Here is a 23,338-nt window from a genome sequence, read left to right as displayed (position 1 = left end):
CAAATGAATGGATTAAATATGATAGGGAAGGTTGAAAACAAATAAAATATTTAATTCACTTATATTTAGGAGAGTATATATGCTAAAAATCAAAATAAATTTAAAATTCAAAAAAGCAAGAATTTGAAAAACTCATAAAAAATAACAAGGTGAAAAATAAATTATTCCATATATATATTACTATTGTTTACTTGTGCAATTATGAACAGAGTAAATATTTAAAATGTGTTTGATATAAAGAAAAAAAATTACTTTTTAGAACTAAAAAAAATTGAAGATCGTACCAAAAACACCTTTAAAGGGTGGTAACAACATTGGTATACCTAGAAAATAAGTAGTATAGAGTCTAGAGGGTGTGTTTGATAGGAAGGAAGATGTTTTTCACGAAGAATGAACCTTCTGTTTGGTAGGTTGTTAGTTGTTGCAGTATTATTTTATAATATATAGTATTGTATTGTATTATATATTTTACATTATGTTTAATGAATATCACATTTGTATAGATTGTGTATCGTTCTCTGTCACTATAGCACAACAATAATTTAAAAGTAAACCTATAAAAAAAAGTAAATTACGAGATAGAGCTATTATAAATAGATAAGGTAAAGAATACAATCTAAAATAATAAATAAAAATTATTAATTAAAATAACGATGCAATTACATCAGATTAATCGTTACACATAATAAAACTTTTCATTATAATCTAACAATAAATTTAATAACATATTATAACAAAATTTAAATAATAATTAAAACAAATATTATATTTTAACATATAATATCACAGATAACAACCATCCAAGGGAGAGTCAAAGTTAATAATTAAAATGGTAACAACAGACATTGTGGGACACTTCTTTTTTTATATATATATAAAAATATATATAAGGAAAATAAAAGGGTGTGGTATATATGGTAATGCAATGAGTAGAAATTGAGTGGATTCCATGTGAAATTGCTTCAAATTAGCCTCCTCAATTACACTCTATGTTAACCTCTTTTCACACTTTAATGATAAAGTCTAAGATTTATTATTTTTTTAGATTTTATATATATTGAATTTCATGTATATAGTTTTTTAAAATTTTAAATTCCTTAAAAAAAAAGAACCATTTAAAGTAAGCAATTTATATCATATTTTTTCTTTTTTATTCGAATTTGTGACTAACAACATGAGCAAACTTACATAGAAGAAGTTATGTTTACTCTTTATTTTTATGTGTATAATGTTGGATTATAATAAATTTAAACAGAGAAACTTGATCATTTATTATTGTTTTACTACTTCTTTATTAAATTCTTTTCATTTTTTATTATTTTATTATTATGAACTTTCTAGGAATATATTTTTACCATGCAAATTCTATCTATAAGTGATCTGATTATATTTATATATTGTATATTGTCGATTAATAAAATTTAAACTCGAAAACTCTATAATTTCATATGAGTAATAAAACAGAAAATAATGATTTTGGTGGTTAAGGGAAAAGAAAAGTTTCCAAAGGAAATGATATTTCTCCTTCCATTGTTAGTTTAGGCAAAACTTCAACAGAGAAAAAAAAACAAATTATTACTCCCTCTCTTATTTTAATTTTTTAATTTTAAACTTTGCACGTCTGTTAATTAAATAATAATTAATATAAGTATTTTATTATAATATTTATATTAATTGATAAATAATTTTAAATTTTGAAAATAAGTAATTAATATTAAAAGTAAAATATAAAAAATATATTTTTTTATATGTTAAAAGTGACAAGTAAAAATACGGAACGAAGGGAATATTTGGTGGTTATAGAAGTAAAGTTTCAAAGGAAATGATGTTTCTCTCCCTCTATTATTACTTCACTTTTTAGATTCTCACACAACACAACATTCTACTCCTTTATTTACTTTCACAATCACACAAACATTTTTATGGCTAAACAAATTTAATAAAAACCAAAATATCATCAACTTCTCCTTCTTCCCCTTTTCTTTTGTTCACCTTCAAATTTTCAATCAATTTAAGTTACATATACTAATTTCCCTTCTTCTCCATTATCTTCATTTTCTTAATACAGTGACATCTCATAAGTTTATCGATATTGAGTCAGGGGATTATTCTTTTGATCTCCAACAATAAAAGAGTGTTGCTTTTAATGAACTCATTTTACAATCTCGTCTGTGAATCAATACAATCGAATAGTTGATTATGTAGATGCTCAAAACAAAATATTGTCATACGAGGGTGATTTTTGAAAGAAAAAAAATGTCGGAACTGAGACTTCAGTATTTTCAACTTATCAAGTCAAAATTCTTCTACTTATGTTCTTTCATTATCTCTCACCCTCTCTACTTCTCCTACTTCATTTTCTTCTCTCCTTACATCCTTAAACTCCTTTCATTCCTCTCACCACTCTTCATCACAACTACCCTTTTGCTCCTTGCCCTTTTCACCATCTCTCCAAGTCTCATTCTCCACAACAACACTAAAGGATTAACACGAAATGACGATGAAGTAGTCCTCGAGGAGTTGGAGGAATTTGAAGCCTACAAAGTTGTGTTTGGCGCGTCCAAAGTTGATCATCAAGAAAACCATGTCGAGTTCTTGGACTATAAATCAGCTGAGGAAAGTGAATCCCCTTTTCTTGATCAATTGGGAGAAAATCAAGGTGAAATGGAGAGTACTAAGCATGTCATAGAGGAGAAGACATTGGAAAATTTCTTCAATGAAGTAGATGAATTTGAAAACACCACTTTGAGTCATAATGTGGAAGTGAAGAAAGTAGACAAAATGATTGAAAAACAAAAGAAAGAGGTACTTGTGGGAAATGAAGTTAGAAAAAAAGTTGAAAATGTGGGAATTGGTTATGGATCAATGAGGAAAGAAAAAGAGTGGAAAAGGACATTGGCATGTAAACTATTTGAGGAAAGGAACAATGCTAGTCATAGCAATAGTGAAGGAATGGACATGTTGTGGGAAAAATATGAAATAGACACCAACAAAAACAAGGCAAAAAGGGACAATAATGTAAAGAAGATGAAAAAGAAAGCAGAGTTGAAAGAATATGATGAGGATGAACAAGAAATGAATGATCAATTGTGTTGTTTACAAGCCTTAAAGTTTTCAGCTGGAAAAATGAATTTGGGCATGGGAAGGCCTAATCTTGTCAAGATTTCAAAGGCATTTAAAGGTTTTGGATGGCTACATCATGTGGGAAAGAGTAACAAAAAGGTGCATTGTGGTGATCTAAGTTGCTCAGACTCCTAAAAATGTCAAATAGTGATGCGTGTTGAATCTCCAAATATTGATAGGCGGAGTCTATGAATTAAGTTTAGATATAAGGTGAACAATGTCTCTAGTATTAAATATGCTTTGAAGATAACTACACCTACTTGTCAAGTAGAGTACTTCTTGTTTTAGTCCTTCAGTCTCATTCAAGCATAGTAATCTATTATAATGTGTTCTTGTTAGCATGATAATGCAACAAATATTTCAAAGTTGAAACCATCGAAAGTTCAAATCCTGAATCCATTGGTGACAAAAACACTGTTAGTTTCCATATAGACAGTTATAAACATCCATATTTAAAGATAAATTGGAATTTTTGCTTCTTTAATCCACCAGTTTTCAACATATATCTTGACATAACAAGGCATAACTAGAAGTAGAAAACAAAAATAATGCAGGAACAAGGGATTAATGTTTGAAAGGGCAGCATGGTGCATTAAACACCTGCTATTGGCAGGGTCAAGGGAAGGACCGAACCACAAGAGTCAATTGTATGCAACCTTACCTGCATTTCTGTGAAGAGCCAATATTTACACTCAAAATGAATCACAATTCAGGAAAGTGCAAAAGGGAACATGTGAAGATGGACAGTATATCCTCTGTTGACAGCTGATAATAGAATCCATGATATAAATGACTAATATGAACTCATTCCCACAAACACAGCTTTCAAAGTAACATAGTTCAACTCATACAATGAGCAAAAAGGACTGGATACTCTTCATGGGGGACTTAGATACTCTATATACTGCATAGCAAAAGCTACTTAAAAGTCAATTCCTACCCCACCTATACCAATTAAAGGGAATGTTAGGGAATTGATGATTAGCAAAGTGAGCTCTAAGAGAAATTTTACAGCTCCTGACAAAACTTCTTCTACCTGGGGACTTCAACTGTTAGAAATGCCAATGTAACAACGGAGCTACTACATTACAGGTGCAGCAATACCCTGTGGTGTCATGTGTTTGGCAGTTCCATTAAGCATACCCCCACCACGATTCGTACGCACAACATAACCACCTGTGTTATCAGTTCGCTGGTATGATTGGTATCCATCACCCCCACGATTAGACGACCATCCGCGCTGTCCACCTCTGTTGTTGAACTCGGTTCTTTCGCCAAAATCATCTCGAGCATAACCCCTGCCACCTCCATAGTTTCCTCGGCCTCTTACTCCATAGTTCCTGTAACCAGATCCCCCTCCAGATTGAAATCTACCTCTAAAGTGACCTGAAATGATAAAAGAAAATTGATTCACAAAGGATCTCAATCAGTCTCAAGGGAATAAGAATATGATATCTGCAGCTTGTAGCAAGGTAGCACCAAAGCAGGATACAAATTCACTATAAGAATTTGATGAATGTGCTGTACAGGTTTGTGACAGCACAAACCCAGTCTCAACCAAATAATCTGAGAGTCTGTGGAAAGAAGAGCACAAATGTCTGAAACATGGTAATCATATGGCAACACCTATGTAAAAACCTAAGTTTTCTCGGACTCTCAATGTTGCTGCATCCATGTCAGATCCTTCAAAATGTTATTAGATATTTCCCTTTATAGATGCTAATCTGGAGAAACAGGCAGCCTTACACACTGAGGCTCTTTATCCTCACTTTAAGTAAACAAACAAACCAGAACATAGGCCATTCTCGATAATGCTACTGCATGTCATTTACACAGTTTTTCAAAATTTCTATCAATAAATTATACAGGTCATTCTCCAATTATTTCAGATAATATTGAACTTGCCTCGATAATTGGTAGACTTCTTCTCCTCAACATAAGCTTGACGTCCTCCAATTAAAATTGGAGATGCCTGAAATATAGGAAAAAACTTGTCAAAAAGGATGAAAAGGAAAGATAAACAAGGCACTTCGAGTTAATGACATAGTAGTTGGAAACTAGTGGCAATAAAGAGTAACAGTTCTGGCAGCATGTACTGTTTGGATACTTGTAGTGGAGTGGTAGAAGCAATCATGTTTGCTAGCATAATTTCTCACATATAAGCTGAAGTGGACTCCTAAGGGAAAAAAACCTTTTTTCTGCTGCTTCAACCCTTCTTATGATAGGTATGCCAAGGTGAAGATCAGCTCTGGAAATAAAAGTGTATTGATAAACGCTAAAAGAATTTGATTGTGCTTTTTCTCTTAATGTAATTTTTTTTTTTATAAAGTTAAAGTTTTCTTAATGTAAATTAACTCCGATTCTTACTAGAAGATAATAGAAGCCACAATTAGGAAACATAAGAAATATTCTAACTATTCTCAAAATCTTGAGATGGCCTGTATGAATTTCAGACGAGGGATGAAACGCTTGCAGTATGTTGTTGTAGTTTTATCCAGTCATATTCATCTATGTCAACTAATAAATCAGACATGATATATAGAGAATGAAACTGAAGATACCTCAATAGCTTTCTGCAAAGCACTTGCCTCCTCAAATTCCACGAAACCATAAGAAAACCGTTGCAGCTGTCATCCACCAATTACAATTATTAACAAACTCAGTGAGCGCACAAAAGAAACTATTAGCCAACAATCTACTCGGTTTTTTTCCTTAATTAGTTAGAATGTTAGGGGCTTAGGGCAAACCAATACTCTATTATTTTTAACTTGAATGCCTCCATTCTTTATAGGCCCAAACTTCTTGAACTCATCAGCAAGTAAGTCCACAGTTGCAGTCGGAGGCAGACCTTTTACGTAGATTGAATAGCCATCTGTGACTGGAAGAAATTAAAGGAAACATATGAACAAGAAATCAAACATATTAACAGCAAGACAAAATTATATAGAGACAAAAACCAGAGCATAATAGCACAGTTATATACCTTCTCCATCCTGGTTATTCACATTATCAACAGAATTTGAGCTGGAAGCTGGGCGAACAGTTGCTGTTACAGGAGGTTGATTCACTTGCTCAACATTCCTTGCCATGGGCTTCCGAGAAGCAGGTGCTGGAGGAGAGGAGAAACTCGCAGCACTTCCCTTGAGATGCATGACCTGGAAGAAAGTTACAAACTGTTTTAGCATAAGAAAAGTTCATTGCCCTCTCCCCTCTAAAAAATCATCTTAGCCAGAAATCAAGGCAGTAATCAAATAGACTTGGCAAATGATCTAATCTGTACTCAATAAACAGCACCACAGAATCTTACAGCTATCTCGCACGTTAACCTTTCCAAATTTAGCTCAACCCTTCTGAAAGAAACATGCAGAAGCAATAGGCTTCCAGTGATAATTTTTCCCAATCAAACTTACAATTGAAGCGTAAGACTTCTTAGGAGTATCTTCACTTTTGATGTTAGACTCAACTTCTACTTGAGAGTCGTCTTGCATTTCATCAACGACCTCAGCAACAGGAACTTCCTCTTCAACAGGCACATCAGCATTCTCAGGTGGATTGTAGATTTCTCCCTCATTAGCTTCCTCTACTGATAGTGTACTCAGCTCGGAAATGTGATTTTGCTGCACTGGAGGGGAAGCTGCAACAGATAGTAAGCACTTACTTCAATCTTCACTTGTCAATATAAGACAATATCAAACTAACAAATAATCTATCAGCTTAAAATACCTAGTTCAGGAGTGACAGGAGCCACCACATCCGTCTCCGGGACCTCAGCGGGATCATGTTGATCGACACTCTCTACATATCGAAACATGTCATTCAGAACAAAGTATCCTCGGTCTTGTGGTGCTAGGAAGAAAGTTTGGGAGAAATTCCGAATCAAGGTGTCATTCCCAGTCAAAGATCCAGTCACAAAGACATGCACTCCCCCATTAAAGGATTCTTGCGAATCCACAGACTTAATCTCCGCTCTGAAGTCCCCATAGTTTAGTGAGAGTATCTTATGATTGATTGCCTATGTATTTGACATCAAACAAAAGAAAATGAGGGTCTTTATCATATTAAACTCAAAACTTAGCAGAGGGAATAACAGAGTAGCAAAGTAACGAGTCAAATCCATCTCAATCTTGTAATGAAACATGACTAGATCAATCTTGTAATGAAAAAATATTAGACAAATTCAATTATATGTACCCAAAACAAAAAGTCCTGCACAATCAAACTTAGCATGCCTACTCGTCATGGTATAAAATAGACATGACTACCCATCTGAGTGCAGAATTAAATCAATTCAACAACAGTAAAAAAGTTAAAGACCTCTTTACCACCTTTTTACATCTCTGTCTCAACTTCAAACTAGTTGCCATTGGTTATATAACTCATCATTATCTATTTTCTTCAACTTGGATATGTTCCATTCCCATACTCAATAATTCATCTTTTCAGAAAAAAAAAGGAACTCTGTAACACTAAAAGTTATTTCTGAACACTTAATAAATTTATCTTTTAATACAAACTAAGGACTCTCTAAGAGTAGAAAGTTTTTACTTTTTTTCCATCTGACAAGAAAATACACATTAGTTTTAATTCAGTAGCTTACTTCCATAGTAGTGGTGATGCTCATTGAGCCATCATCTTCAGGTCGTCCAAGTTTGCTTATATCCTGATAAAACCTAAAAACCAGTCCAGGAGAATGGTGCAGAATATGATAATACTGCTGCACAAAAGCATTTCCAACCTGTAACCAAAAAAGAAGGGTTAGCCAAATTCAGTATCCAACTCACCCTAGTGTTATCACAGGCGAAAAGCACAATAACAAGCTCTAAGGTCTATAGCAAAGTGCAAATAACACATGGGCTTTAATGAAGAAAGGCACAAATGGAGAGAACAATACAAAAATATGTATGTGTCGTCCAAAACTAATCATGACTAACAAAAACACACGGACAAAGAAATTGAGAACTAGTCATTTATAAAACGAAATATCAACTACTTACTGTTGCCTCTTCCGAATTACACTCATTCGCAAGAAAAAAGTTGCCACAGATCCCTGATGACAACTGTAATAGAAAAGTAGTGCAGAGCATGCATGCAAGGAACAGTAACATCAACATAGTGTGATCAAACATAATAAACAACAGTACATTAATAAGGCTTATAGAGAAAACAATACATATTTGTATGTGTCGTCCAAGACTAATAATTATAAGCATGAATAACAAACACATGGACAAAGAATTGAAACTAATTATTGATAAAACAAAATATCAATATGTTTTGCGCCCTGATGACAGTACAAAAGTGCCTGCTAAGCAAAGCGGGCAACATGTTTTACGCCTCAGGCTTAAGTGAGCCTTTGACAATACTGACCCACCAACAACAACAACATACCTAGTGAAATACCACAAAGTGGGGTCTAGAAAGGTAGAGTATAACCAGACCTTACCCATACATCTACGTTGTTTACGAAAGAAAAGCAGTTACAGAAAGGAAAAACAGCAGTGAAGTAAACATGCAAACTAATTGTAAAGTAGCGCAGAGCCTACATGCAAGGAACCGTAACATCAACAAATCACAGTGTGATCACCTAAACATAATAAACAACACCAAAAGCCATACATACAATACGTCAATAAGTCTAATACTACCGAAATACACAACACTAACACACCCATGAAAAAACTAAACACTTGGTACAAATCTAAGCTCAGAAAAACCCAAAATCTCAAAAGGGAAGGTTAAAATACGCACAACTTGTGCAGGGACAGGATGTTGCACTACTGCCGCTACTGCAGCCTCCATTTGTTGATCAAACTCGAACGCACAAACTGTCAAAAACCCAAAATTGAATAAAAACAAACAAAATGTATAAGCTCAAGAGTTCAAAACCCTATATATCTATCATAAAACAGAAAAGATACACACGTAAAACTGAATATAGAAACAAAAGTAATCATCCCATCAATCAGAAACCACAAAAAAAAGAAAACGAATCTTATACCTGGATATATGAACTGTTCGCCGGTGAAATTCTCCGGTTTACTCGCTTCACGAACACACAGAGTTTCTCTGTATCTCTGCAATGGAGAAGTGGAAAGGGCAGAATTTGTAGGGTTTTGCAGTGCACGAAGAGGACTACTATAAAGGGTTTATGGCAATAATGCCTTGTTTGTTTGATTAGAATATGAAAGTTTTCATTATTTATTTTAATAAATTAAAAATATTTTCTTTTTTTGAATATAATAATATTATTTTATTAAATAATTACATAAAAAGATTAATCTAATGAAATATATTTTGTAATGGGAATACCAAAGAAACTATAATTATTTGAAAAGATTGATTGTTTAGGAATAGTTTGATTGGCAAATAAATTATGTTTGAGATTATAATTTATAATTTTTGATACAGAGATTAAATAATTTTTGAGTATTTGGTTTGATTAGACTTGGACTGGACTAGACTAGAAAAGAGATATAAAGTTTTATTTCTTGACCTTTTCAACAGACTTTGGGAGAAAAGTTTTGTAAAAGGAAATATGTTATTATTTATTTTTGGGATAATCACAAGTATTTTTTCAAAGTATGTTTAAAATATTAGGGACACGTTTATATTATATTAAGATTCTATTATTCATAAATTTATTTATTAATAATTTTTTATCTCTTTTTGATCTACGTGGCATTATCTTGTGGGCCCAACATTGATTGATTTTTTTTTCAAGCTAGTGTAATGTAGGCAGAAAAGGGGTAGAAAAATATTTATAAAATAAGTTCAAGGTAATAGGATCTTAGTATAGTATAAGTATATCTCTGAAATTTCGAGCATAAACTAAGGAGATACTTGTGTATTTTCCCTTTATTTTTTTTGAAATTAGTAATTTCAAAATTGTTAAGTCACGTAAAGTATGCGATAGAAGTGATATTACAATTATGATTTTAATAATTTTGTTTTTTCAAAGAAAATATACAAAAAATGTGGAATTAAGTAAACCCACATCTAGTCATGGAAAAATTTCAAAGTGCTTCCTACTTAGATTGTGTGATAATATAAAATTACATATTGATTTTGTGAAAAATTGCAAAAAAGCATAAAGCATAGATTAACAATGTAGGTTCATTTATGATCTCAAATAATATTTTAAATGTTGATATTAGATTTTTATGATGCAATCTTATTATGTTATTATAGGGATGAACATGATATGGTATATATTGAATTACTATATCATATTGCAATTTTTAATACTTTGATTTGGTATTATGGTATTTAATATGGTACACATTTCAATTTTTTTATATTTGGTATAGTATTTGGTATTTAGAAATAAATATCGAAAAATAGAATACAATACCGAAATATGTAGTTATATAAATACATAAACATATTATTAAAATACTAATAAATATACAACCTAGTATAAGTATTGTACACTAAATGCTTAGAAGTTGAAACTTTGACTGCTCTATTTTGAATGAAATATAATTGATAAATAATAGTTGTTTATAATTTATTTTGAATATATATTTTCTACACATATAATGTGTTTGTATGATATAATTGAGACATTTTCTAATTATCAAAGTCATAACATTTTATGTAAGTATATATATTGAACAAATTATGCTTACCTATTTACTATGCCATACAATATCAAAATCATACTTTAATATACTAAACCATATCCAATTAAATTAGTGTGATAATGGCATAATATTTTAAAAATCGAATACCAAAATTACGGTATCAAAACTTTTAATATCGTGTTGTACCATACCATGTCCACCCCTATGTTATTGTATGTACATCGAAAGAATTTTAAAATAAAGAGAAAATGACTTAATATACCTCTTACTTTTGTTATTTAGAGATGATATATCCCTCGTTATGAAGTAACTCATATATACCGATATTGTTATACAAATGGCTCACATGTACCTTTATCGTTATAAAAGAAACTCACATATACCCTTCATCTAACGGAAGTGAAAAAAAATATTTTCAATTTACTTTTTTGACTTCAAAGAAAATCATGTAGGGGTATATATATATATATATATATATATTTGTGATCTTTCTAGCAAAGTTCAAGGTATATTTTAACCATTTTCATACCTAAATTATTTTTTAACTTCTTTGATTATCATTATAAGAGTTGCTTATTCTTTTTTTTTCCAGCATTTTTTAGTGTAGAACTGACTTTTTTGTAATTATATTGTAATTTAGTTTTTGTATTTATAAAAATAAAATTAAAAAATGGGTCATTTATAATAAATTTTACAAAAAAATTAGTAAAACATAAATAAATTTGACAATCAAAGCAATAAATTTAATAGTCATTGAAACAAAAAAGTTAAATACGTGTGAGGAGGATCAAATATACCCCATATAGATCATATTTTTTTAAAAAAAAATAATAATTAAAATTTCATTAGGAGAAAATGTACATGTTAGTCATTTCTATAATAGCAGGAGTATATATGAATCACTTTCATAAAGAGTAATATATCAACTTTAAATAATAAAGTTAAAGCATATATCAAACGTTTTCCCAAAAATAAATTTGTTATCTTATCATTGTTGTAAATACTTATAGCTAAAGCCTAAAAGTGTACGTAAGATGATTTGGAGACAGTTTCCGATAAACCTCAACCTCAAGGAAAGATTAAAAAAGAAACAGTAGAAACAAAAATGTAACTTATTATTAATGTGACATTGCCATAAAATTATAGTATTTATTTATTTATTTGTTTATTAACAAGAAGATAACATATAAAAAAGGGAGAAGTTGTAAAAACTCAAAGTTGATTGCACATTACAAAGCACCAACATATGTTACAATCTCTAATTAGAGTTCAACACCTTATGCTGGAAGTCGAACCATCATTTGACCTTGCATGACACTGCAAATCAAAGAAAAACACCTAATTGTCAAACGAGTTTAACTTTTATATACTGACGTTCACTAACTATGAATAATCGTTCATGAAAAATGGAATTAGCAAGTTACGTGCCGTAACATGTTAAAAATATATTGATAATAGGCTCACCTCTTGACATAATAATAACAGAAATCGGCCAAAACGAATGTTTGAACAATTTCTGCCAAAATGATCATTGGTATCCAAAAGAAGCCCCCTCCACTCAAAGACAGATATGAACCAGATGTATCATAGACCTGCCATATGAATAAACTCGGAGACTTTAAGTATTGACGGATTCAGAATTTTAAGTCTATGGATATGAAGTGTCATTGAACTCACTAATAGCGACAATAGGTGATAACAAAGTAGTAAAGTTGCAAATTTTCGAAATTTCTACAGCACACACACACAACCATTTTGTGAAAGCCGCAACTGCAACTGCATCTGCCTCTGCCTCTGGTTACAAGGGCTAGCATGGGGAAGTGTACAAACAGAGTCGAATCCTAAACTTTTTATCAGTGAATATGAAGTGTCGTTGAACTCACTACTTGCAACAATTGGTGCGAACAAAGTGTTTATTCTAGAACTTTGTTCACATATGATTGTTCTCGAAAGTAGTGAGTGCAACTTCATCCTCCCCTTATTATGGGTTCTGCCACTCTAACATGGGAAAATGTATATATCGTGATCTGTATGCGCATTAAGCTTTGGAAATCCAATCTCGAGGGAGGTAAATATTTAACAAATTGATGTGTTTAGTTCAAAACTTATAAGCTACTACAAGAAAAACTCCAAAACAAACCTTAATGATCCAATGAGCACAACTGAAGAACCTTGAAACGCCCAACGCAAACACATAATGGGCTGTGAATGGCTCAATAATCTGAAATACAAGAACAGGAAACAGTATTGGTACTTCATTTAGAAAATTAAGAACACGTGAATTCAAACACTTTTTCTTCTGTTTTCTAATTCATGTGATGGAAAGAACAAACATATATGTACCTTGACATTCTGCATCAAATGAAGCTGAGGCAGCACGGAGACGCCTTCTATATACACAGCAAAAGCCCAGAGTATACTGAGAATAAGATTATTCGTCCGAGGATGGATAAAGAAAGCTATCACCAAAGAAGGTACTATCTGTGGAGAGAAAAACATGATCCAAAAAGCAATGTCATTACTCATTAAGCAATTTTACTTCCAATGTATATTTCACAACTTCTTGCACAAAACAACTAGATGTAGTACAAATTAAACACCATCAGCATCAGGGGCGTAGCTACGTGTAATAAAGGGCTTAATCGAATCCAACTATTTCTTTGTTTTGTTTCTATATAAATTATTGAATTCTTTTGGCATTACATAAAACTTCTAGTATAGTGACGAAGGTCGCTCACAAGCTGCTTTAGGTCCTACATTCTAAATCTCAGGTAAGACAATGGACTCTTATACCCATTGTCGTAATTCTTCTCAAGAATGCCAAACTTGAGATTCGGACAATCTACACAATTTTAAGAATGTAACTGAAATGTTGAGCCAATCAAATTCAAAATCTTGAATCCACATCTGGACACGAACTACTAATATGTTTAGAATCAATAAAGTGATCAACAGACTAACATGTGTTTTACTTCAACAACAACTATTAGAGAAAAAGAGCTCAGAGGATGGAAAGGTATAAACTACGTACCATGGTATATTTCTTCATGTTATCCAAATCTTCCATGTAGGATGACTTCAACTTGTATTTCATCATAAATATAAGCCAGAACGTTGCCACGAGAGTGACAAGGTCTAGTATAGTATGAATATCTCCTTCGATTTGAAGACTACAAAATAATCTTGCAAATAAAAACGTTGCTGTGAGCTGTTGAGTCTTCAATGAAAGGCCTAAGCACAGCAGGAACAAAAAGTTGTTAGAAGAATATTGATAGCAAGTAGTAAATAACTTGCTATCACAAATTAAATTGCACAAAAGATATATAAAAAAAATAATTATACTGTCAGTATATATAACTTAAATTCATTTGCAAAACGTTTAAGGAATTGAATGAGTTATCTAGTGATTTGTATATGAGATTTACATGCACCTTACTACTTAGACGCTGTTAATTTTGTTCAGGGGTTCACAAGTTAATACACATATATTTACTTAATTTTTTAGTACAAATACAGAGTCTGCGAACAGATGCGTATCCAAGAGGGGGTCGGGGTCAATCTATGCCCCTCCTGAAATCATACATATAGTAGTTATATATTTTTTTTAAAAAGGTATTTAAATATGAATGTATGAACCCACACTTGAACTATCATATAATGTCGTGTAATCATGATTGGGTGCACCTCACTGAGTGAGGTTAGAAATTTAAATCTTTTATTTATCTCTAATCTATTTTTCAATTGGATAATGACTCTCTAAGTGGCTTGGACACGTATATATAATTTTAAAATTTTTAATAATTTTTAGTGATAAGAACCTAAGTGTAAACTCATCATAGATCTACCTTTTTATAATAATGCACGTATCGAAATAGTGAATTCGTAGCTATTAGATTTATCCGAACCCACGAAGCCCTATCCGGCTCAGACCCTACTAGGGTATCGTTTTTCCCAAATAAAACACTTATGTCAAATACTAGAACAGGTTTTTTTGCCAAATTTCTGGAGAACTCAAAAGCACTTTTCACTTTTTTCCTAAAAGTCTGGGCAAATACCTCACTCATAAATTGATTTGCAGTGTGAAATTAGTACCTGAGCAAGTCTTGTGTGTCGTCAATTTGTAGATAAGGGCCAAAATTCCAACGAAATGTGCGAATTCAGCCAAAACGAAGAAGTGATTGTGTTGATGAATAAGGAGTTTTAGAGTTACCAGTAAAGTAAGAACAGTGAAAACACCCAAAAATGTCTTCACTTTGTTTGATTGTTTTCTAACCCATGAAAATAGCTTCTGCAATGGCCTTTGAACTCGCTTCTCACCCATCTTCTTTCTCACAACCAAAAAACTCAATAAATGTAATGTATAAAAAGTGGGGTTTGGTACTTAACCAAAAAGAGAGAGAGAGGGATTCTCGCATTTTTTCCACGTTAAAATTCATCCTTGTTTGTTCAAATATTGTTTGTCCCATCCGTTAGAGTAGATATGAGTAAATTTATGTACCTTTTTAGCTCGTTTAGATGCATATTTTACTAAAAATATTTATCTCATATTATATTGTCACTCATAATTTGTTTAAATGATTGTTACGTATTTTTTATAATATAGTATTATTAATAAATATAATGTTTGGATATGTTGTAATTTGTTACGATGTTATATAATATTACACATTTATAATTTAAATGATAAACTTAAAAAAAATAAGATAATGATAAAGCTACTGTGATAATATATAGTAGAAGATGAAAAATGATAGTATGAAAATATTTAGGTAAAAACTATTCACAAAAAATTGATTATTAGACAAATTGAGTTTCTTTATAAACAATCCAAATTATAATAAAATTTAACTAACAATCAAAATAAATATTATATTTAAATTAACAAATGATATAATAAAACAGGCAACAACCATCCAAACTAGTGTTTCTAAATTAGGATAGAATTAACTAACTATTTTTGTTACATTCATATAATTAATATGATTTTGAAAGTTTAAACAAATTTTGACAATCCAATTATTTTAAGAGGCTGATTAATTTAAGCAACAGGCAAAATAATATATATGATAAATATTTTATAATTTTTTAATTACGATATAAAATAGAAAGTGTCGACCTAATATAAAATGGATAAAGTACTATTTTATGTGAATTTTCGTGTTGTCAATCAAATGTAATATAATTTTATAAATAAATACAAGTAATTTATTCTTAGAAATTATAAAAGTTTCATAATTAAATTTGTGATAAGATTTTAAAAATGTATTGTGACAAATTGTATCAAGAAAAAATTGATCAAAACACGAATCATTTACAAACCAAATAAATATACTTCAATTATTTAATTAAATACAAGCTAATACATTTTTTTATAAATAAAAATCTCCAAAAAAGGTAAATTTGACAAAAGCTAATCTCAAAACAACCATATTTTAAAGTGAAAGGGATGCTTAACTAATGAAAGTTCATCGCGTGTATCGGTGAAATAGTTTTTTTTTTAATTCGATATTTAATATTCATATAAATTCAATGAAATTTAAATTTATGTATTACAAATTTATTCACTTTAACACGATGTTAATAAAAATTTATTTTGAAAATTCAAACTCGAGATAACTAAAAATTAAAATATAACAATTGTTTATTTATAGCCCTCGTGCAACACGAGAAGATCTCTTCTTTTATGGAAAGTCGATTGCTACTGAATTTTAGTATTTATTATTTTTATAAAACGAATCTTAAATTTATTTTTCTTAGAGAAATACGATTATTTTGAAGGGAGATTTAAATGCGATATGGATCTTCACATAATCCAAAATATTCTTTTGCATTTAAGTTGACAAAGTAAATACTCCATCCGTTTATTTTATATATTACATTTTTATTCTCTTACATCAAAAAAAAAAATATTGGTCAGAATTATTTTTTTTAAAAAATTATTTTTTAAAAATATTTTCATCATTTTAGCTTTAATATTTTTTACTAAAAAAAATAATCAATTATTTTCTTTTAAAAAAATATTATAGTTTTTTAAATTTTCTGATCAAGTTCTCTGACCATTTAGCACATCTCTTTTATATTATACTTGTATTAAGAAATTATACTTATATTAAGAAATTAAGTAATTTTATATTTTTATTATTATTTAATTAATATTTTCTTAAATCAACTTTTCAATAAATGATGAATCTTTTCAATAAATGATGAATATGATAGATTTAAAAAATTAAAATATATTTGGATGACTATTTAAACTTTTTTGAGTTTATTTTCAAAATTATCTTTTATAGAATAAAGAATGGAGAGAGACTAATCCATGTATGAAGTACTCCGATGAATTAGTTTTCCTAAGTCTGTCAAAATATATCTTTTGAATACTAACATTATGTTTTGATCATTGTTATCTATTGTATTGTATTGTATCGTTATTATACTTATAATGTTTGTTTTGATTGTTACTTAAAATGTATTATACTGTATTGTTAAATTTTATTGTTACGTAACAATGGAAATACCTATTTTATGGAACAACCAATTTGGTGTGTTTCTATTGTTATGTAGTTTCTTTTACCAATTATATATTTACATAACATTTCAAAATACTATTTTACTCTTTACCTTAATTATTTAAGCCTAGTCAAACATCCTATCCTAGAATAATTAAGGATATTTAAGTAAATTTATAAATTACAATACACTTGATACAATCAAACCAAACAATTAAAATGTTACTAAACAACAACAAACAATACAATCGAGCCAAACATTGTATCTACTATACAATACAATACCATACATTATGAAACAATGGGTAACAATGATCCAAATAAAGTGTAAGAGCCTGTTTGGATGGGCTTAAAAGTTGATCAAATTGACATAAAAATTAGTTTTTGACTTATTAGACTGTTTGACAATTATCAAAGTGATTTATTTTTAAGTTAAAAGCTAAAAGCTAAGTGAGAGGTGTTTTTTTTCCAACTTAAAAGTCATTTTATGTCGATCAGGTATATTACCTTTTTGCTTAATTCTTTTATTATTATTATATTATTTTTATTATTATTATTTTATTATCATTATAAAAAAATTGTGATGAAAAAGAAATATGTGAATGATAGGAAAGATTATTATTTATGGATGTAAAATATAAATTAGTTTTGTTTTAATTTTTTTAAGTATAAAAACCTTAAATTAACCAATTTTTATCATGTGAACAGTTTTAAGGGATTTCAAAAATTTTGATAAAAAAAAGTGTTTACCAACACTCATTTGCCAAACACATCAATAATTTTTTTTTCAACTGAAACACTTTTATCCAAACACATAACTATTTATTTTAAAAATAAGTTTCAGCACTTTTAAAAGTACTTTTTAAAAGTTGTTTCTTGTAAGTCCATCCAAACGGGCTCTAATTAACTATTGTATCAAGGATATAATAGAAAGAATATAGTAATTTATGCCTTGATTTTATTAAATGATAAGTAATATGATCCAACTATTTATGATTTCTTGAGAGACGTATAAAAAAAAGTGGATAATTAATATGGAACGAACAGAATAATATTCCTCTGTCTCAATAGGTGAACTTGGAGAGCTCAACACGCCAAACAAGATTCGTAGATTGTTAGGAGTAAGATATGCACACACCAGCTCATTTCAGATCCCACTTGTGTGATCTCACCGTGTACATTTTTGAACCTGGAGAGCTCAACATGCCTACCCAACATAGATAGAAGTAAAATTTGTATACTCTTACTCTCCCCACGACTCCACTTAAAGGGATCTCACCGAGTATGTTGTAACTTAGAGAGCTCAACTAAGTAACACTCTTTTATAAAAAAAAGTCTTGAGAGTTTCCTCATCCGATGAACTTTTCTGGGTTCTGAGCCATATTTCGAAAATGAGTACATGTTCGAGAATCATTAAACAACACTTGGTTAGAGATAAAAACGAACAACAATCAATACACTTCAGATTTTCATAAAGCTTTTTCATGCTAAGTACAATGTTCAATATCTCTTCATTTTGTTTACTGAATCTCGCAGCATGGGTCTATAAGCTGGGCGTTTCATCGTACAATTCTTCAGATGAGCTACAAACATCTACACCTACAGCCTACCATGACGATTGCCCAAACATCTCTTTATATAACTTCTCAAACTAAATGCTCATTCATTGCCATACCAACAAACAGTAATGTAGATTTTTGAGCTACTTCAAGCAACACACATAAGATGTCTGCTAATCATACCTTTGACGTCTGAGATCCAGGGGGCAAGAATGAGTCCCACCACCCGGATTCATACTTTGGGTATGGTGCTGTCCATTTTTCCGGTTTTTCAAATTCAATACTAACAGGAGTACATGCCAAAGCTTCTTCTACACTGTCAGCCTCATAGCTCTCTTGTAAAACCCTGTCTAGCCTCAATTTCATGAACCTGCAAGTTTCGAAAAATAGATCAGGAGAAATATTGAAACTGTGCAGCTTCACCCTTCTGCAATATGAAATATCTTAAATTTACCATCCGTTATACTTTGGGGTCATTCATACCCTTGCCTCTAGCAAATCTTCAACGTAATTGCCCTTGTCACCCAATTTTACCCCTCTAGTTTTTTATGGTTTAAATTTACTCACCGTTATACTTCAGGTTGGAGTTTTGTCAGGGTCAAGGCAAGGGCAAGGGCAAGTACGAGATGATTTGATGACGTTGAAGATACAAATGACTCTAAACTGTATCAAATGGTAAAGTTAAGATAACTCGTATAGTATAGGGGTATATTTGACCATTTTCCTGCAATTATAACTTGCTTACTAAAGACTGCAATCTTTTGATGATGCATACAGACAGGAAAGTGGAGTAATTAGTGTGTCGATTATTTAACAATGACATCCCCTTACGTGATCCATGGGCCATTTGTTGAAACAAGTGCTACAGCGGGTCTGTTCAGTCTCTTGGTGATATTAGGGAACTTGTCCAAGAACTTGGGCTCAACTACAAGCCAGAAATCTGGTTCCATGTTGCGCTCTTCATAGAGGCGACGACGCTCAAACATTTGTTCCTGGAAATGCTCCTCTTCGTCCAGCATAAATTTGGCATTTGCAACAAGAAAATGGTACTTCTTCCTTTCCGTCTCTTGCTGTTTATGCAACAGAATATCAGCATCAACATTCCTAACATTGAACTAAAGCAAAATGGCGCCAAATAGGGAGTTACCGAAAAATTGTCTTTTTCCTTTTCAATGAAATGACCTGTCACAGAGGACCAACATATACATTCATAGGCGTGTGAGAGTAGGACTAGTAGAAGAACATGAACTACACACCCTGAACCTCTAATAGATGGTTGTTGTAACTTCAGACTGTTCATCAAAATAGTCACTTCGACCACCTCATACCACTAATATCCATATTGCTAAACAAAAAATGAGCTCAGTTTTGATCAGAGAAGAACTAGTGCAATCATTCAACTGCACCTAGTAAAATTGATCATCGAGAAGCAAAACATGATAAGCGTTATGGGATGGAGGCAGTAATATAGAACCTAGTAACTCAAAAAGTCAAAAATTCTGAACCCAACATCAAAAATTTGCTATCACCAGTGCCTATATGGATCCTTTGCCTACCAACATGTTTTTTCTTAACTTGCTTTGGTTCCATGAGAGTTTTGGTCATTTGAGACAAACAAAGCACAATCAAGAGTTTCACATTCAAGTTTATACAAAGCATGGAAATTGAGAGGGTAAACAAAGACTATAACTTTAACGCGAAACATAAATTTATGCATAAAAATTCACTAAAATTACAACAAATAGTAGATACAAACCCACAACTTTAAGGGCAACATACATAAATAAAAACTTAAACTTGACATCATCTGACAACTAAACAACCAACTTAGTGTACGCATATCTAGACACCTAGTCCGTTGAACACCCCAACTTACAAAATGATCCTCTAATACTTCCAAAATTTGAGTATTACGTCATCATTGGATGTTTACGAAACGCAATGGGGACAAGTTGGAGCCTTTAGTTACCAATTGAAACCAAGTTAAGATGTCTAGATGTGCTCTGAGCGGTTAAATACCGGGTAAGACCTATTTTGAGTATTTGTTTATGTATTATGTTTAACTTTAAATTTTGTTGTAGGATTAACACCGAAAACCTTAAAATTGAATCCATAAAGCTTAAATATTGAATCCACCTTTGCTTAATCTACTACACTATCAGAGAATTTGCAGACATGAATAGCAGGCAAAATTAAACTTTCCACATACATATTCAAACATTTTACTCTATCAATTTATGTGACACTTTCCATTTTTCAAAAGTCAAACAGTTCAAGTTTGACACAAAATTTGCGCTCTCCTCAAATTTTTTGAAATGAAATTTATATACTCGTAACCTACGTGAAAAAGTTGTATAAGTAACAGCAATTGAATCTCGAAATTCGAAAAATGTCATATAAATTGATACTAACAAAGTACTACATTCTTTTTTAATTTCTCAAATACTGTGTCTAATCAAAATCAGACAAATAAATTAAAAAGGGGTGATGAGTAAAACCTTTTCAGCAGGATCAGAGGAATCAACAGCAGCAACAGCCCTCTTAGTGGTTCTATTTAATTTCCAGCTGCAGTTCTTGAAAAGAGTGTTGTTGTGTGACTGGGAAGATTGGGTACCATGTAAAAGGAGTGAAGGTTTATGAGTAAAATGGGTATGAGAATTCACTACAGATGTGCAAAATGAAGCAAGATTCAGAGCTGTTGAAGCTGACATTGTTGGCAAAAATTGTGTGTATGATTTTCTCTATGTTTACAATGGCAAGAGAGAAACAAAGAAGATTACTAAAAGATAGTGTGCCAACTGGGAAAATATACCAACCTTATCCTACCTTGCACAACTCCCCCCCCAACCCCACCACCCACTACTATGAAAATAGAGAAAATGACCAAAATGACCCTTTTACCAAAAATAGACACCATTTTGATTTATTGACCCCATAAATCTTTTATTCTCCCGATTCAATAATAGTTATCTATTATTAACTTAACAGATTTTTTAAGAAATTATAAATAAAAGAGTAATTTTATTCTATCACCCTTTGAATATAAGAAATACTTTCTTCGTCCACAAATATTTGATAGGTATACTAAAAATAGTTATTCAAGATTTATTGTCAATTTAAACAATCAAGAAATAATTAGTTATTTTTTTTAATTCTACCCTTAATAATTACTCAATTTTGTTCAATTGAAAAGTTATATAGACTTTTGATATTCTTGCGGTAGTAGGAATATATTAGTCAAATTACACTTTGTATTAAATTTTTCTTAAAGGAGAGTGCATGACCTTACCCTGACAAACAATTGTGGACAGAGGGGATACAATATTGAAAAATATAATAGGAAAATAATTATAATTAATGATAAGGATAAATTATGAATTAAGTGTAAAATTATTTGTTGATTTCATAAAGTGGATAAATTTTGTTAAATTTCTAGTATAGTGAACGAGTATTGTTAGACGGAGAGAATATATATTTTAGTTTGAAATATATTTATCCATAACTATTTGTAATTAGAGGAGTTGACAAATACACGAAATTTAAGAAAGATAAAAAAATTTATAGATTTTTGTGAGATTATAAGAAAAAATAGATAAATTAAAATTAAATATTACTAAATATAATAATATGTCTCGAACTAAAAAAGAGATGTATCGCAAATATTGGTACACAAGAAGTAGTAACTTTTGAAATAAAAAAAATTCTTCCGTTTTAATTTATTCTACATATTTAACTTAAGACATAAGTTAATTAAATAAAATAAAATTTTGAATTTGATAATTTTAAATTAAAAATATGTCAAATATATTAAAATTCTGTATCACATAAAAAATTAAAATTAAAAAAATACTAAAAAAATAAAAAAATAATTATTTTTAATACGAACCTAAAAAAAAGGATGAGTCAAACTAATTAAAACGAAACTATTACCTATAAATCCGATAACATGTGTTAAAACGAATACAAACCTAAAAAAAATCATTCTTTCCAATTAATAAAGGAAATTGTAGTTCGTTTTTAACCCTAATTATTTATATTTAACAAACGTATTCAGTTATAAGAATAAAAATTTACTTTTTTTAAAAAAAAGGGAAAAATTACATAAACATAGACCTTTTATTTTATAATTATCAATTTTAAGTATACTTTTTATTTGTTACCATTTTTGTCAAGTTTTAGCTATATTAACTTAAAACAATTTTAGAACTTATTTATTCCATTTTTATACAATTTTTAAACAAAGTAAAACGTATTCGCTCAAGTCATATCCTCTCTCACTCTTTTCTTTTTCTTTCTCCTTCTCCTCGTCTAGTCTGTTCAAAAAATTAGGGTTTTTATTTTTTTTTCTCCATTTTCTGCACGAATTTTAATGGAAGAAGGTCTTAGAAGAAGTCCGCGTCTAGTGAGGGATATTGATACTTTCGAATCCGAAAGTTTATGAAGAAGTCGAAAGAAGCTTCAAGTTTCGTCTTCTACTTCTATGGATGAAGTTCCAAGTTTTAGTTTGGGAATCTCACAAATATCGGGGGAGAAGAACAATGAGGAACAAAACAAGAAGCAAAAGAAA

General features: G+C 30.6%; 4 protein-coding genes across 5 annotated transcripts; 1 reads left to right on the top strand and 3 right to left on the bottom strand.

Moving 5' to 3' along the window:
• The first annotated feature begins 1,882 nt into the window (after positions 1–1,882).
• On the top strand, positions 1,883–3,535 carry LOC104647773 (uncharacterized). Its single transcript, XM_010323491.4, has one exon. The coding sequence runs from the start codon at positions 2,206–2,208 to the stop codon at positions 3,256–3,258; it is 1,053 nt and encodes a 350-aa protein (XP_010321793.1). The 5' UTR covers positions 1,883–2,205; the 3' UTR covers positions 3,259–3,535.
• A 346-nt stretch (positions 3,536–3,881) lies between these two features.
• LOC101255597 (nuclear transport factor 2) lies at positions 3,882–9,585 on the bottom strand. 2 transcript variants are annotated; one of them, XM_004240405.4, is made up of 10 exons: positions 9,122–9,585; positions 8,872–8,948; positions 7,721–7,858; positions 6,847–7,135; positions 6,534–6,757; positions 6,107–6,278; positions 5,877–6,001; positions 5,685–5,750; positions 5,029–5,095; positions 3,882–4,509 (listed from the first exon to the last, which is right to left on the bottom strand). In XM_004240405.4, the coding sequence occupies exons 2-10, from the start codon at positions 8,920–8,922 to the stop codon at positions 4,205–4,207; spliced, it is 1,437 nt and encodes a 478-aa protein (XP_004240453.1). In that variant the 5' UTR covers positions 8,923–8,948; positions 9,122–9,585; the 3' UTR covers positions 3,882–4,204. The 2 variants fall into 2 exon arrangements, with proteins under 2 accessions (XP_004240453.1, XP_010321792.1); XM_010323490.4 differs by having other exon boundaries at positions 5,871–6,001; positions 9,122–9,484.
• Positions 9,586–11,800: 2,215 nt separating this feature from the next.
• Positions 11,801–15,170, bottom strand: LOC101255302 (uncharacterized). The gene is made up of 6 exons (XM_004240404.5): positions 14,799–15,170; positions 13,738–13,937; positions 13,050–13,187; positions 12,847–12,927; positions 12,171–12,298; positions 11,801–12,023 (listed from the first exon to the last, which is right to left on the bottom strand). Exons 1-6 carry the CDS (start codon positions 15,025–15,027, stop codon positions 11,984–11,986), a joined length of 816 nt encoding a protein of 271 aa, XP_004240452.1. The 5' UTR covers positions 15,028–15,170; the 3' UTR covers positions 11,801–11,983.
• Positions 15,171–18,655: 3,485 nt separating this feature from the next.
• On the bottom strand, positions 18,656–21,585 carry LOC101255002 (protein YCF54, chloroplastic). Its single transcript, XM_004240403.5, has 3 exons — positions 21,270–21,585; positions 19,603–19,841; positions 18,656–19,141 (listed from the first exon to the last, which is right to left on the bottom strand). The coding sequence occupies exons 1-3, from the start codon at positions 21,480–21,482 to the stop codon at positions 18,949–18,951; spliced, it is 645 nt and encodes a 214-aa protein (XP_004240451.1). The 5' UTR covers positions 21,483–21,585; the 3' UTR covers positions 18,656–18,948.
• Between the last annotated feature and the right edge of the window lie 1,753 nt (positions 21,586–23,338).

The sequence above is a fragment of the Solanum lycopersicum genome, chromosome 6, assembly GCF_036512215.1.
Source record: "Solanum lycopersicum chromosome 6, SLM_r2.1".
NCBI lineage: Eukaryota > Viridiplantae > Streptophyta > Magnoliopsida > Solanales > Solanaceae > Solanum > Solanum lycopersicum.
This window is presented reverse-complemented; position numbering and strand designations above follow the sequence as displayed.

Bases quoted from the DNA above. Each gene is read 5' to 3' on its own strand.
- LOC104647773 (XM_010323491.4), top strand. From the start codon at position 2,206: ATGCTCAAAACAAAATATTGTCATACGAGGGTGATTTTTGAAAGAAAA.
- LOC101255597 (XM_010323490.4), bottom strand. From the start codon at position 8,922: ATGGAGGCTGCAGTAGCGGCAGTAGTGCAACATCCTGTCCCTGCACAA. The intron at 6,758-6,846 runs GTATTTTAAGCT...TATCTGTTGCAG, and splicing joins TCCTGTCACTCCTGAACTAG to CTTCCCCTCCAGTGCAGCAA. The intron at 6,002-6,106 runs GTATATAACTGT...AATTTCTTCCAG, and splicing joins GAATAACCAGGATGGAGAAG to TCACAGATGGCTATTCAATC.
- LOC101255302 (XM_004240404.5), bottom strand. From the start codon at position 15,027: ATGGGTGAGAAGCGAGTTCAAAGGCCATTGCAGAAGCTATTTTCATGG. The intron at 13,938-14,798 runs GTACTAATTTCA...TGCTGTGCTTAG, and splicing joins GACACACAAGACTTGCTCAG to GCCTTTCATTGAAGACTCAA. The intron at 13,188-13,737 runs GTACGTAGTTTA...TTCTCTCCACAG, and splicing joins ACATGAAGAAATATACCATG to ATAGTACCTTCTTTGGTGAT.
- LOC101255002 (XM_004240403.5), bottom strand. From the start codon at position 21,482: ATGTCAGCTTCAACAGCTCTGAATCTTGCTTCATTTTGCACATCTGTA. The intron at 19,842-21,269 runs GTTTTACTCATC...TTGCATAAACAG, and splicing joins CCTCTGATCCTGCTGAAAAG to CAAGAGACGGAAAGGAAGAA. The intron at 19,142-19,602 runs GTAAGGGGATGT...CGAAACTTGCAG, and splicing joins ACAAATGGCCCATGGATCAC to GTTCATGAAATTGAGGCTAG.